This window comes from Nelumbo nucifera, chromosome 2, assembly GCF_055504915.1.
Source record: "Nelumbo nucifera cultivar China Antique chromosome 2, China Antique-T2T, whole genome shotgun sequence".
Lineage (NCBI taxonomy): Eukaryota > Viridiplantae > Streptophyta > Magnoliopsida > Proteales > Nelumbonaceae > Nelumbo > Nelumbo nucifera.
This window is the reverse complement of record NC_142650.1, coordinates 22621385-22636700: the sequence shown is the minus strand read 5'-3', so window position 1 is coordinate 22636700 and position 15316 is coordinate 22621385. Positions and strand designations below refer to the sequence as shown.

The following is a 15316-nucleotide window of genomic DNA, read 5'->3' as shown; positions in this document are numbered from 1 at the left end:
GATCTCAATTCCCATTTCCATTTCTGTCTAAATCAAATAGACTATGAAAATAGACCATTCTAATTCCAATTTTGACTTTATAAACCAAACGGACCCTTAGTCGTAACCGATGAACCCAGTATATGCTTTGGGCCTTGGGTAGATATATCTTCTGGGCCAAAATTGGGCCTAAATAGATTAAAAGCATCTCAACTTTATAACTAGGAATCAGGATGGGCCAGGTATGAGGGACGCAAGGGCGGCTCAACCCGGGTATAGCGAAGCCTTGATGACGTGGATGGTACGGTATAACGAACTTTCTGTTAGAGAGGGTATTTACGTCATTTAATTGAGATTTCTCCCGCCCTCCTGAGCTTGCTTAAATGCACTCACTCTATCGTCGATTTACGATTATCAGGCCAGCAGCGTTCCCCCTGCAACTCAATCGAGAAAGAAGCAAGAAACAGGAGAGTAGAGAGGAGAGGAGAGAGAAAAATGTGGGAGTTAGCGAAGAATTTGAGCGTCTTCTTGCTCGCAGTGTCTGTTTTGCTCTCGCTTGGCTACCAGATTGGTGAACCCAAGAATGGTCTCACATCCAGTTCAGTGACTTCGACGCCGATGTCACACTCCTCTTTGCACGCATTCTGGTATCACCCTCGAGTCTTTAATCCCAAGGAATTTCCCTTCATCGATCAACCTTTCCTCGAATATGATTTCTACCGGAATAGCTGCCCACAGGCGGAGTATATCATCCGATCCACCGTTCACCAGCTGTACAAAACCCGATCCGATGTTGCACCCGCTCTGTTACGTCTCGTCTTTCACGATTGTTTCGTTCAAGTAAAACATTCTTGTTCTTTCTTTCAACCTGCATTCTGGATTTCATTCTTTGTACTGGTTTTGATTTGTTTTTCTTTTATTCTCGCGGACTTTTTCAGGGATGCGATGCCTCCATTCTTTTAGACGCCAGCAATGGAGTTGAGTCCGAGAAAGACGCTCCTCCCAATGAAACACTGAAGGGTTTTGATCTCATCGACGTTATCAAGTCCAAGCTTGAAGAAGAATGCCCGGCAACAGTGTCTTGCGCAGATATTCTCGTTTTGGCTGCAAGAGATGGCGTTGCTCTGGTCTCTCTCTCTCTCTATCTATATATATATATATATATATATTGTTTCATCATCTGACATTTCGCCGGATTTTGGACTTAAGGCCGGCGGTCCTTTCTATCCACTGCGTACGGGAAGGAGAGACAGCATATTATCTTTCCGTCAGATTGCTGCCTCCGAGCTTCCTTCACCCCATGACGAACTCGCCCAAACCCTTACGACCTTCGCAACAAGGGGATTCGACGAAAGAGAGACCGTCACTCTTTTAGGTAATCGTTTACGTGTTTTTTGTTCTTGTGAAGAAATCTCTGCCGTCGATCTTAGACTCTTGATATTTTTAACCGTTCTTGAGTTCTCGTTGAAACAAGAATATCCAATTACATACTTAGATCTAAATGGTTACTATCTGTATTCTGCATATAAATGAATTTAAACAGTTCTCCGATTCTGTTCTTGCTCAGTTCTTGTCTCTGATTAATTCTTTTCCACGGCAAGCAGGTGCTCATAGCATTGGTATGATCCACTGCAAGTTCTTCAGAAACCGTCTGTTCAGCTACAAAGGCACCAACGGCCCTGACCCAACTCTGGAACCGGAATTCCTCAACCTCATGAGGTCGAGATGCAACAGGACCGGCAGCTCAGAACCGCCTTCTTCCACCACGTCATCAGAAGAGGAACCAGGCATGGATATGGACTACGAAGGAACGGGACAAGGATTCGGAACAATATACTACAAGAGCCTGGTGCAGAGGAGGGGGATCCTTCACGCCGACCAGCAACTGATGACCGGTGATGGAACCAGATGGTGGGTCCATGCCTACGCGGCCGATAGCGCCTTGTTCCGCCGGGATTTCGCCATGGCGATGATGAAGCTCTCCAGCCTTCAGGTTCTCACAGCCCCATTTGGGCAGGTCCGACTCAACTGTTCGAAGATCGTATAAGAGAAAAGGGTGGAAAACGATGTGATACTGAAGTTGATATTTTGATCTGTTGAGTTTCTGTTATTGTTTTTGGATTTTTGGTTCATAGATGCTTGGTGATGGTGCTCTTCCAGCAATAAGATTGATTCATATCCATCGATTTTAAGTTTTTAACCGTAGTTCGTTGTTCATTTCTTTACACCTGTGACCTGTCTACTGCTACTTTCGTCCCTCCGTTGGTGTGTCGTTTAGACACCTCATATTTGTTTGGACGGGGCTATCCTTGCGTAGTTATATATTCACTTGTATTACATGCCTCCAAATCAAGCCCAAGCCCAGGCCTAATCAACATCTCTCATTTACCAATTTTTTTGGGTAAATTGCTGAAAATCTCCCCTCAAGTTTTGGATCATTGCAAAAACCTTTCTTGAAGTTTGATAATTGCAATCAACTTTTCTAAATTGTCTGATGCAATTGCAAGTCTCGGTTAGAATCCTCTACAAAGAGGCATAAAAATGTCTAAAATAAATATCCATACAGTTACTATTGAGGCTGGTTAGTGGTTTCTCCAGAAAAAGCAATACAAATTTTATGAAAATAAATAAATAAAAAAAAGGAGAGAGATAATTTAAAGTTGCAACTTTAAGGGAAAATTTGGAAAAGGAAGCAATTTCAGAAAAGAAATTAGAAGGATTTGGGGTAGTGATTTTATATGTAGAGAAAACTTAGAAAATATACATTTTGGTCAAAGTAATTGCACCAGTATTTTGGATATTTTGGCACCTCTTTTTAAAAGATTCTAATAGAGTGAGTCCACTTGCAACTATGTCAAAAAGCTTAGAGAAGATGATTGTAATTACCAAACTTTAAGGAAGAATTTTGCAATGGTCCAAACTTTAGGGGAGGTTTCAACAATTTACCCCTTTTTTTGAGAGCAAATATTTTAAAAGTAATTCTAAATATCCCGAATATCATAAATTGTCAAAAGTACTTTGTGTTGCTGATTTTTCTCGAGACTACACACCGTCTGTTGAGCTTAAGACAGGATTAGCTGATTTATTCTATTTGTCTTAACACAAACTTCCAAAGGACTAATACCCATCCGTGCATCCAGTGTTTTTTTTTCACCAGTTTTTCTTGTGGGTTGTCGCTTCTCAACATTTATGTGGTTTCAAATAGTATGCAGGTTGCAAACCTGAGATACCAAGTACGTACGGTGTATTCAGTGAGCTGTCTAAGCTACAATTCAACTCTAAACTCTAAACGGCCATGGACTTAAGTATAGATATATTGGGGTAAATTATGGATGGATGAATAAGATGGATAGACATAGACCCCACGCCCGGGCAGTCGGGCGCAACAACCGGGGGGCTGGTGGACTTTGTATTTCAGTCCTTATGACTTGGAGAAAATAATGGTGAACCAGATCCTTCCTTTTTTTTATATTCATTCTACAGAGTTGGGTCTTAACTCTTTAAGGGCCCCACGTCCCTATACCATTAATAAGTCACATCGGATTGACCATGCCTGTTTACAATTTTGGGTTGCTCAAAGGCAAACCAGAGCCCACATACTACTACCCTTTATATAGAGGACCACCCCAACACAGGGAACCCACAAAATTTACAAAGTCCCCTTTCTTCAATACTACTGTAGAAATTTATGGGAGTAATTTAATGCATTCATCCATGAATAGTAGAACAAATGGTTGATATTACGTACCTAAGCCTATCAGATTTGGCATCCAACACAACAGAGATCATAACTATGATCAGGGATGTTTGGTTCAATGCATGCTAGGATTTTACAATGCCTTGAAAGTCACCACGACACCATCAATATAGGGTCTCCTATTAAGAACAGAATCTGTTTTTTTTTTATTTATTTAAACAAAAAGAAAGGAAAGAAGAAAAAAGAAAAACAAAGACAAAAGAGAAAGAGAAAAAGAAGCTTGTACACAACAAAAGTAGAAGAATGGTGCAAAGAACAAATAACTGGAGGGAAGCCTTCCTTCCAATTTATATCCATTTTGCTCTGCTCTCCAGGAATTGAACCCTACTCTTGCATCCACATCTGAAAACAAATTAAGATCTCCACAGACTTGCATTTTCTCCCTTTCAGAGTAAAATGCAGTAATCAATTATATTATGTATTAATTCTAAAATGAGATCTAGACAAGTAAGCCCAGATTGATTCACGATCCGAGTAATAAACTAACAAATGAATTTCAGAAAGTTCACCAACCGAAGACCACAACACAAGCGATATGTAGAAATTAAACAGAGAGCAGATTTGAAATCACAAGTAAAAGGGAAGAAATTAAAACAGATGGAAAGAATCTACCAATTAACTCGGTCTCACTCATCGGATTCTTGATCGCAATTCATTGCCGGAGAAGGTCTGCGGTGTGAGAATTTCCGAGTACATATCCATGAAGAACTTGTCTACAATGTCGAGGTAGGCCGGGCATGTAAGACGGGAGTAGTAATGGATTACCTCTTCCATGTCCAACACATGATCTACATTGTTTCTGTCCATCATCTCTAACTCCCTCAGCTTCTGCGCCACCAAATAACTCCTACCCTTCCCCAGAGTAGCAGTACATGGCTTCGTCCCTTGCTTCTGTCCTTCCTGGGCTCTTCTGAATTTCGTCTGCTCTTCTCTCCTCTCCTCTTTCTTGCTTTTATCCGGACTTAGATTCGCCAATTTCATGAAGCTTCGTCCACTGCAGACATCTTCTTCCTTCACGGCGGGCTCATTTGTTGTCGCCATCGTTTCCTTGCTGCTTTTCTTCATTGTTCCCTTCTCTTGTCCGGAGTCCGCCCATTGGTAATGGTTGGTGAGGTCTGCGTAGAATTTATCAAAGTCTCTAGAGCTTTGATGGAGTAATCTGGAGTCGATACTACTATTGCAGGAGAAGGGGTTGAAAGGAGGCGTCTTGGACAGCCTTTGGTATTGATAGCCTCCAGACAGGAAGGACTTAAAGCTTTTGATGGTATTCCGAAAGAACTTCTTTGTCTTGGAAATGGGATTCCCTGGTAGCACCATCTGTGGCTCAAGTGGAGTGGGGTTTAAGAGACAGGCCTTTTCTTTATCTGTTCTCCCTTTACCAGTCTTATCTACCTGTCTAGCTATCGTCTCTTCTCTCTGCACAAATGGGTATGGATCTCGTTGTCTCTTCGGTCTCTCCACCACCTTTTGGCTTTTGGGCTGCTTTGAATGCACAGAGAAGAGATGTGAATTGAAGATTATTTTGCGACAAAAGGGACCAATCCATAGGCGAAGGACGATGAGTTTTCGCTTTATTTGTTTCTACAAATTAATTTGCTTTTGCATGGTCCCCTCTTCTCTCTCTCTCTCTCTCTCCACAGCATGTCATATATAGAAGATGCCAGAAGGGAAGCCTCAGAAGCGTTACAATTTACAAGGAGCATTATTAGAGTTTCTTTTAATCATCAGAAGCTTTAGTTACTTTGTCTTTTACTCTCAATGGTGTAGTTTCTCTCTCTCTCTCTATACCAGGGAAAATTAATTAATTGCCTGCTTCAGGAATTGTCATCCTCTCTGTGAGAAAGCAGTAACAGTTATATTCCTATAAGCTACATTATTTCATGCATGAAAAGAAAAAATTAAAGAAAGAATTAAAAGCTCTTAATCCACTAGAATATGAGCATTTGGTCTCAGCCCTTTCAATATATAACCAGACTATTAATTAAAGTGTTTGCATTATAATTTTCAAGGGAGGAAAACCAGAAATCCCTTGCTTAATTATTTAAAAAAAAAATCCTAGAAATTTGTTAATTTGGGTTGTTCTATATGGCAATTTTCCTCTCATAAATTAATGCAAAGCCCATGAAATTCTTGATTGAATATTATTATTCATCAAATTGGGTTATAAAAAATAATTTCACACTCATCAAGAGACTAAGGAATCCTATGTTATTGTGTAGTAAATTTATTTCAGACCTTAATTATATATGAAAACAAAAGTAGCAAGTAGTAGTAATTAATCCAAGTATCCAAAGCTAAAATGACCACCACCCCAAGTGTGATGGTTAGCAGCTGGGATTTATGTAATTAAAAGCCAAAGTACATCGCAGATGATGGAATGGACCACCAGTCCCGTTTCCTTTTCTGTGAAGTGACAGAACGCTGATTCAATGGACCCCTCACACGAGTTGTGACTTTAAGCGTGTCACGGGTATGAGACATGGGATGGTTCCATTGTGCTAGGCTACAGATCCAACTGGTCCAAAATTAGAAGCATTGAAACCACAGAAATTAAAATCCTACATCTGTAATTAGCTAGCGCTCTCTCTTGGATGTATGAAGTGATTCGTCAATGATAAAAGGGGAATAATGGAGGTGGTGTGATGAATAATACAGTTTTGAGTTGAGACTTGGAGACGCATCCATATATTAATTTGGTTGGAATGAGTTGAAATCAGCCCCCCCACAAGATATATAGTTTCCCACAGTATATCCTCACAAGATATTATTGGTAGTTGTTTCCAATACCCGGCGGGGATGTGCTGTGGGATGTTGTGGGAAATTATCTTGTAGGGGTTGATTTGAACTTGGTTGAAATTAGTCTCCAATGTGACAAGAAGCAAAGATGTTTCACGTTTGGCATCATGGCGTTTCATTTCATAAGTGTTTGGTTTAAGGCCAGGTTTAACATGGATTCATTCAACCCAAACCCGATTAAGACCAACTCGACCCCCAATAAGGTTAAGTCACTTAACCTGGCCCATTGACCCCGCCAGAGTTCTCTCCATTGCAGAAGCGCCCTCTGCTGTTAATTACTCTCGTCCTCTCTGTGTTCAATTCAGAGCATTTGGTGCAATCGAGTACAAGGGTTTGTTGAGTTCATGTATCCATTATCCATTTCTTATGGTATACCAGATCCTATTTGGGTCACAGTTGCCATGTTGAAAATCAGGCAAGGCTCCATCTCCAATTTCATAGAGGTTGTTTAGGTTTCATTGTCTTTTTGTGCCTTTCTTTCAAACAACTGAATCATATTTGACTTTACTTCATAAATGTACAAGTCTTGGTTTTAGCAATATTATACTAGTAAGTGCCCAATGTAACTTTTAGGTCTAATTGCGACCGTTTGGCTCACCATATTTTGTGGGTGCCAATAGGGCATTGATTAAAAAAAAAAGATAAATCAACAACAATCCATATCAATTTGATGAAATCGTATTGACTCTTCACAGAGGGCCTCTTAAAGCACATACCAATCATACAATGAGAACATTTCTCCATCGTCATGATAAGTATAGGAGATATTCCCAATACATACTGAGATGTACTGTAGAGCATGTGTGGAGTGTATTTAGGAATGATAATGGGGCGGGTTTGGGGCGGGCCACCCCCTCCTTATCCCTACCATGTCCCCAGTGGCGGGGTGGAGCATCCACTCCCTGTCGGAAATGGGTAATCCCGAATTTTCTCTGTTTCAAGACAATTTCTTAAAAATTATTTATTTTGTGGACAATTTGCATATATAATATAGGAACTTGGGGGTATTTTAGGAACTGAATTGTAATACTTTGGGAGTACTTCAAAAATAGAATTATGGGATTCTAGGATTTTAAGAATTTAAGAAAAACTTAGAGATATTTTAAATATCAATATTAAACCTAGAGATATTTTATTAATTTTACCTTTGAATTCGGGGCGGGTTCGGGAAATTATATACAAAACCCATCCCCACCCCGTCCCCGGTTCGGGGAAAAAATATTTTCCCCATCTCCGTTTAGGGTTGGGGAAAACCAGCCCCATTTGGGATGGGGCGGGACCCTGGTTCTATAAGAAAAATTGCCATTCCTAGATGTATTCTATGGGGAGCCAATCCGAGCTCCAATTACCAACTGGTTGGTGGCCCAGATGATAGGATTGTTGTTTCGTTGTGGCGGATACCTGAGATCAAATCCCGTTGCCACCTGGGTTAGCCCTTTCAACAAGAAAAAAAAAATCCAAACTTCAATTGCACCAAGCAGAAAATTATCATATTTTAAACAAATTAACAACAACTACTAATAATAATTATTAATTCTAATCCTTCTTACCACATGTATTTTGTTCTTGTTCTTAAGGCTGTATTTATTTGGTTGCAGTGTAATTTTATGCAGTAGTACGAATGAATGGGAGTGTAAAATAAAAAAAAAAATGTAAATTCTGGTTTAATTTTGTATTGAGATTTACTTTATTTTGCTTCAGATCTATTTTACTTCATTTGTAATTTTGTACTGCAGTCAAACAAAATTTAAAAGAAAAAGTAGCTTAGAATTTACATCCAAATCATTTCCACTACCATAGTTTTGCATCAGCATGTTGAAAAATTTTTTATCAAAAAGAAATATATTAATAGGAAAATAATGAACCGAGGTTAGCATAGGGTAATAGGGGTTTTGGGGCTGAAATATAGGCCCAAGCTCAGAACTAAGCAGAGCTAGGCTGGGCCATTACAGTAGGCCTATAAGACTTAGGGGTGTTCATTTTTTGGATTTTTAGAGATGAGAAAGTTGGTTAATGAAAAAATTATTTTTAGATTTATGTGGGGTTTATAGAAAATTTATTTTCTTTGGATAAGTGCATTTACCTAGATAAATAACTTCCCGAAAAGAAAATATGGCCTTAAAAGTATATATTTCTATCACAAGTATATAAATTAGTAGGAGACCTCAGACCCAAGATTCAAAGTATCAATACGTATCGACTCGTATCGCGCCGGGAGCTTCCTGATACACCCCTACAGGGATTGTATCGGGTCAGACCATAGTTCATAGGGTAGCCGGGACTTAAATCAATTCCTCTGAACCGGTTTTGAAAAAAAAAAGTACCAACACGTATCGGCCTCTGTCGATACCTTGAACCTTGAACCTTGCTCAGACCTATGCGCATTGGCATGAGTGAAAAATAAGAGAAAAAAAAATGTGATAGGTTCAACCACTGGGATTTGGGTGAACATAAAAGAAAGAAAACAAATTATGGGAAAAAATTGGCTCCATTGACAACCTCTACAGTGCCCACATGGTTCTCCTGCCTAACATGTTTATTTATAGAAAAAATCTATAATGTCGAAAAGACATAATATTAGAAAAATTGTGATCAATCAAAAACCCACACGTTTATGATACCAATTGATTGGTCATAACTTTTCCCTAAACTATATGAGCTTGATATAACAGTAGGGGGTGCAACACAGATTGACCTGAGTCGCATTTGACACTACTTCGGACTCGAGCCCTCAGGTTGGGCCCAATAACAGTGCTGAAGGTAGGTATTACTCTATAGACTAACGTGTTACATGAAGAGAGCCCTGTAGAAGACAGAGACTGTCAATGTGGAAAGCTAATGTTTTCTCGGCCAAGGAATTTGGAGTAGGTTAGGAGAGATTTGTAGCATGGAAATAGGTCGTTTTGGTTGAAAAATTTAAAGAAAATGAAAATAACAAGAAAAAAAGACAGAAGCATAAGCCTTGTTTCACATTTAAATTAAATTTTATGAAATTTTGATAAAAGTTTAACAAAAAGAAAGTTTTAAGAAATAAAAAAAAAAAAGAGAGAATAAAACAGAATTGTCTCTCCCCTAGCTTATAGAGTATGATGATGTGTTGAATTTTTTCCTAAGCAGATATAAACAAATTCAGTTTTTGTCTGTTTTGTTGATAAGCCAACTTATTTTTTACTAAAGTTTTTTTCCCCTTCGTTTACTTGCCTTTGCATTTAAAGGGTTGTCGTGTCAGTATTTTTTAAAGAAAAGACAAAAATTATGTTTGTTTGTACATTCTTTTCTTTGGGGGGGCAAAAGCACTAAGACTATGTTCATGAAATTCCTGGTTTATGTTTCTTTATTATCTTGTTTCAAACCAACACAGTCTAATGAAATCTCATACTCCAGAATTTTGGAGGGCCAATTATAATAATGTGTTATTTGAGTAATGAAACTAAGGCTGTGTTTTTACATAAATTTGCACTGATGCAAAATCATGACAGTGCAAATGATTTAAGTGTAAATTCTAGTCTATTTTTATTTTAAATTTTATCTTATTTTGTTTGATTATAACACAAATGAAGTAAATTAAGATACAAAATAGAATAAAGTAAAATCCAAAACAAAATTAAATGAGAATTTGCATTTTTTTTTTCATTTGCACTCCCATATGTATGTACTAGTGCAAATAAAATTGTGCCGAAATAGTTATACTAAGAAGTGAATTAAATAGTTATTAGTAATTTCCATCTCATTTAAGTATGATCTGTGAGCCTAAAAAAGTTTAGGAAAAATTCTTAATCAGTACCTTTAACTTAGGGGGTTGTGTCTAGTTAGTCCCCAAATTTTCAAACGTGTCTATGCAGTACTCCGAACTTTTAGAATGTGTCTAATAGGTCATTGTCGTTAGCAGTCCATCAGTTATCACGTAACGACATGTGCCACTTGAAATTTTTAAAATATCAAAACTACCCTTCGAAAGAGATACTATTCATTGTCTTCTACCTTGAGACTGAATCGGTTATTGCTATGATGATGGTGATGATACTCTCCCACTACACAGTATCATGCATTCGCCATCACCCAATGAATCACTAAGTGCGCCAACAGCATACAATACAAAATTACAAATTGTCTGTCACGTTCGGAGGGTCTGCACGTATCATATACATTGGGTCTATGTACTTACCCCTGCGTGATCTCTTACCCACCATCACTTCAGTTTCTGATTTGAACCACCCCCAACATCCAACAACATTGTGTTGCTAGATTCATCCTTCCCCTCTTTTTGTGCGTCACTTTTGGTATCAAATCCTGCCTCGCCCCCTCCGCAACCACAACCATGGCATGCCCATTTTCCAAATCGTCTTTTGGTTTATACTTATTGATCTATTGTTCGACTGAGACGGAAAAGATCCTCTTTTTTCCTTTTTTTTTCCTTTCAATCTAAGAAACGATAATTCAAACGGACCAGACCAGTCCCTCACTTGCCCACCACACTAAAAAACCTACATCCATCCAAACTTGACAATCTTAGCCGCCACCCATCAGTCATCAGATAGTTGAAGTCATGTGCCTTATTGCCTGCAGGAACTAGACGATACCGGGCTTAATTAGCCTAATCCCAGTCTTAGGAGTAGAACTAGAGTGGATTCTAATTTTAATTGGGACTGCAGATATGATGCAGAACATGAGAAGGCCAATAAGTTCTATACAAGTTGGGACCATTCCAAGATACATAAGAAACAGAAATGACACTGCCGGCCCCTCTTAGTAAATATTTACTGATATAGCATCACCACAAGAATTCTATCTTAGTATGTTTTTACCAAGTTGGTGCCATCTCAGAGTTTCCATCTTAGTTTGTTTTTACCAATATAGCATTATTTCGAATTTATATTCAAATAGGACTTTCCTTTTGAAGGATTTTAGTAGGATTCTATTTTGGAGTGTTTTCTTAGATTAGGTTTTTAAAGAGTTTTAATAGGATTTTATTATGGAGTGTTTTCAGATTAGGATTAGGAGACACAAGGGTGTATGCCAATATAAAGAATAGATAGGGGAATGCTAAGGCAATTCTCTTGTTATCAATTTTCTCTTAATTGTTTAGTGAAAAATTATTCTTCCTAAAATTCGACTTCTACTCTTTTCTTTGAAGCTTTTCTCACGTGTTTCATTTCCATTCTGCGTCAGTTGGTATCAAAGTTCAAGTTGATCCTTCTTCAGATTATGGCTCCTAAGAAGAAACCAGTAACTCATATCATGGAGCAGCAACTCAACAACAAAACACAAGAGGAAATGGCGGAGTTGAGAAGACGAGTCGAGGCACTTGTTGAGGAGGTGAAGTCACTACGTTCTCGGTCAGAAACAAGGGACAACAACTCCGGCGTGAGTATCTCCACGTGTTCCCTTTCATCATCAAGGCAAGCAACCAAATCGGTTGTAGTTGCGGGTGGTGATAAGAGAAGGTGGGAAGCAGGTCTCAAGGTTGAGATCTCGGAATTCCAAGGAGGCATGACTCCAGAAGAAATCATGGATTGACTCTTCGTAGTAAAAGAAATCCTTGAATTCAAGGAAGTTCTGGAAAATAAGATTGTGTCCTTAATAACCACTCGGTTTAGAGGATGAGCAACAACATGGTGGCATCAATTGAAGTCATGTGACATAGAAGAGGCAAAGAAAAGATTAAGACATGGGAGAAACTCAAGGCAAAAATGAGGTCAGAATTTCTACCCCATAATTATATTCGTTTACTTTATCAAAAATTGCAAAATCTAAAGCAAGGAACTGATACAATAGATGAATATACAAAAAAGTTTCATCTATTAGTGGCCTGTAATGAATTAGCTGAAATTGAAGACCAATTGGTGGCTATGTATATAGGTGGGTTGAGACCAAATATTCGGGATATATTAGACCTATTTGATTGCTATGATATTTCTATGGCACATCAACATGCTCTAACCATAGAAAAACAAAGCAACCAACCTAACCAATTGGGTTGAACCCAAACTAATGTGGCAAAACCACCCCATGTAATAATCCTAATGCGCCTTCAAATTAGCTGTAGTCCCATGGGCTGAACCAAAACCAAGGATGTGGACCTAATCCAAGCAAGGTGGGTCCACCTAGACTAAAGTGTTTTAAGTGTGGTGAATCAGGCCATAAATTTGTTGAATGTGTGAGGGGTGATAAAAGAAAAGGGGCGATGTTTGTAGAAGATGAGATTAAAACCCAATTAGAAGCATTTAACTATTCAACCCCTCCTGTGTTTGACTCCTATAATGATGAAACCTTAGAAGGAGAAATGGTGTATGAGGATGTGGGAGAGGCCTTAATGATGCAGCGGTCATTCCTAACTCCTAGAGATGAATCATCGGATTGGCTAAGAAATAATATTTTTCACACCACGTGTACTATGGGTGGGAAAGTTGCAAGCCTTGTAATTGATAGCGGGAGTTGTGAGAATGTTATAGCGGAAGTAGTCGTCCGCAAGCTGAACCTAAAAACTCAACAACACCCTCAGTCCTATAAGCTTGCATGGCTAAAAAGAAAGAATAAGATTTCAGTTACACAATGGAAACGGTGTCTAATGAGCTTTTCTATTGGCAACAATTATAGTGATCGTGTGGTGTGATGTTGTATGCGTGGATGCCTGCCATTTGCTACTTGGGCGCCCGTAGCAATTTGACCGCTATGTAGTCCATGACGGATGAAAGAACACCTATTCTCTTGAGTTTAAAGGGAAAATGCTGACCTTATGTCCATCACGGGAGACTAAACCGAAACCCGGGGAGGGTTCTACCCTTTTTGCCATGACTGAATTCATTAGTACCCTAAAAGAAATCGATGTTGTGTATGCTTCAATTAACAAAGGGTTTGACCTGAAAGGTGTGGAGGCTCCAAAGGAGGTGAGGCCTTTGCTTGATAAATTTAGTGATGTGTTTCCTAAGGACTTACCAACAGGATTACCACTAGTAAGGGATACCCAACAGTGCATAGATTTAACGTCGGGTGCTAGTCTCCCCAACAAAACCCATTACAAAATGAGTCCTACTGAACATGAGGAGTTGCAAAGGAAAGTAGATGAACTAATTGCTGAAGGATTCATACGAGACAGTATGATTCCATGCGCGGTTCTCGCTTTATTAGTAACAAAAAAAGATGATACTTGGAGGATGAGTGCTGATAGCCAAGTAATTAATAAGATAACCATCAAATATCGATCTCCCATTCCACGTTTGGGTGACATGTTGGATCAGCTTTTTGGGGCCAAGGTGCTCACTAAGTTGGACTTGAAGTCAGGTTACCATCAAATTAGAATTTGTCTTGGTGATGAATGGAAGGCAGCATTCAAGATGCGGGATGGTTTGTATGAATGGTTAGTGATGCCATTCAGTTTGTCCAATGCACTAAGCACATTCATGAGGGTCATGAACCAGGTTCTCAAGCCTTTTATTGGTCAGTGTGTTGTGGTATACTTTGATGATATTCTCATATATAGCACTGATATGAATTCTCATTTGTTGCAACTTCGAGATATACTTATAACTTTGCACAAGAAGCAACTTTATGCAACAATGAAGAAGTGTATTATTGCCACAGATCGGGTTTTATTCCTTGGGTATACCATCTCAAGAGAAGGAGTTTCTATAGACCTAGAGAAGGTTCATGCCATTGTTGAGTGGCCCATCCCCAAAACACTTACTCAAACACGAAATTTTCATAGTCTTGCAAGCTTCTATCGACGATTCATTAGCAACTTCAGCACTGTTATGGCACCATATGCAGATTGTATGAAGGTTACAACCAATTTTGTGTTCACCACTAAAGCAAAGAGAGCCTTCATTGAGATCAAGGCACGGTTGATAGCTGCACCCGTGCTAGCCCTTCCCAACTTCAAGCAACCCTTTGAGGTTGATTGTGATGCCTCTAAGGTTGGAATCGGTGTTGTTCTCAGCCAAGGTAGTCGGCTTATAGCCTACTATAGTGAAAAATTGAATGGATCACACCTCAACTACTCAACTTATGATGTAAAATTCTATGCTATGGTACAAAAGCTTAAGAATCTCCAAGGAAAAGTTCACAACCAGCTAGAAGTAGCCAATGCTAAGTACAAACAATATGTTGATGGAAAAAGGAGGAAAATAGTATTTGATACGGGAGACTATGTTTGGGAAATTTTAACAGAGGACCACCTATCGGTTGGGCAACGAGAAAAGTTGCGCCAAGGAAGGTTGGACCATGCGAGATCGTCGAAGTCATCAATGAAAATGCTCACAGAGTAAAACTACCCAACCATTTACATACCCATGATGTTTTCAATGTCAAACACTTGATACCTTATGTTGGCGATCAGTTAGATGATGATTTGAATCCGATGACGGATTCTCCCCAACCCGAGGAAGATGATGCAGTACACGAGAAGGCCAATAAGTTCTATGCAAGTTAGGACCATTCCAAAACACATAAGAAGCAGATATGTCGCCACCGATCCATCTTAGTAAATATTTACCGATATAACATCATCACAGGAATTCTATCTTAGTACGTTTTTACCAAGTTGGCGCCATTTCAGAGTTTCCATCTTATTCTGTTTTTACCAAAATAGTATTATTTCGAATTTATATTCAATTAGGACTTTCCTTTTGAAGGATTTTAGTAGGATTCTATTTTTGAGTGTTTTCTTAGATTATGATTTTATTTTTGAATGAGTTTTAATAGGATTTTATTATGAAGTGTTTTCATATTAGGATTAGGAGATATAAGGGTGCCTATATAAAGAATAACTAGGGGAAGGCTAAGACA

General features: G+C 38.9%; 1 protein-coding gene across 1 annotated transcript; it reads left to right on the top strand.

Annotated features, from left to right (window-relative positions):
• The first annotated feature begins 411 nt into the window (after positions 1–411).
• On the top strand, positions 412–2055 carry LOC104595436 (putative Peroxidase 48). Its single transcript, XM_010256165.2, has 4 exons — positions 412–819; positions 918–1106; positions 1189–1354; positions 1584–2055. The coding sequence occupies exons 1-4, from the start codon at positions 475–477 to the stop codon at positions 2024–2026; spliced, it is 1143 nt and encodes a 380-aa protein (XP_010254467.2). The 5' UTR covers positions 412–474; the 3' UTR covers positions 2027–2055.
• The last annotated feature ends 13261 nt before the right edge of the window (positions 2056–15316 follow it).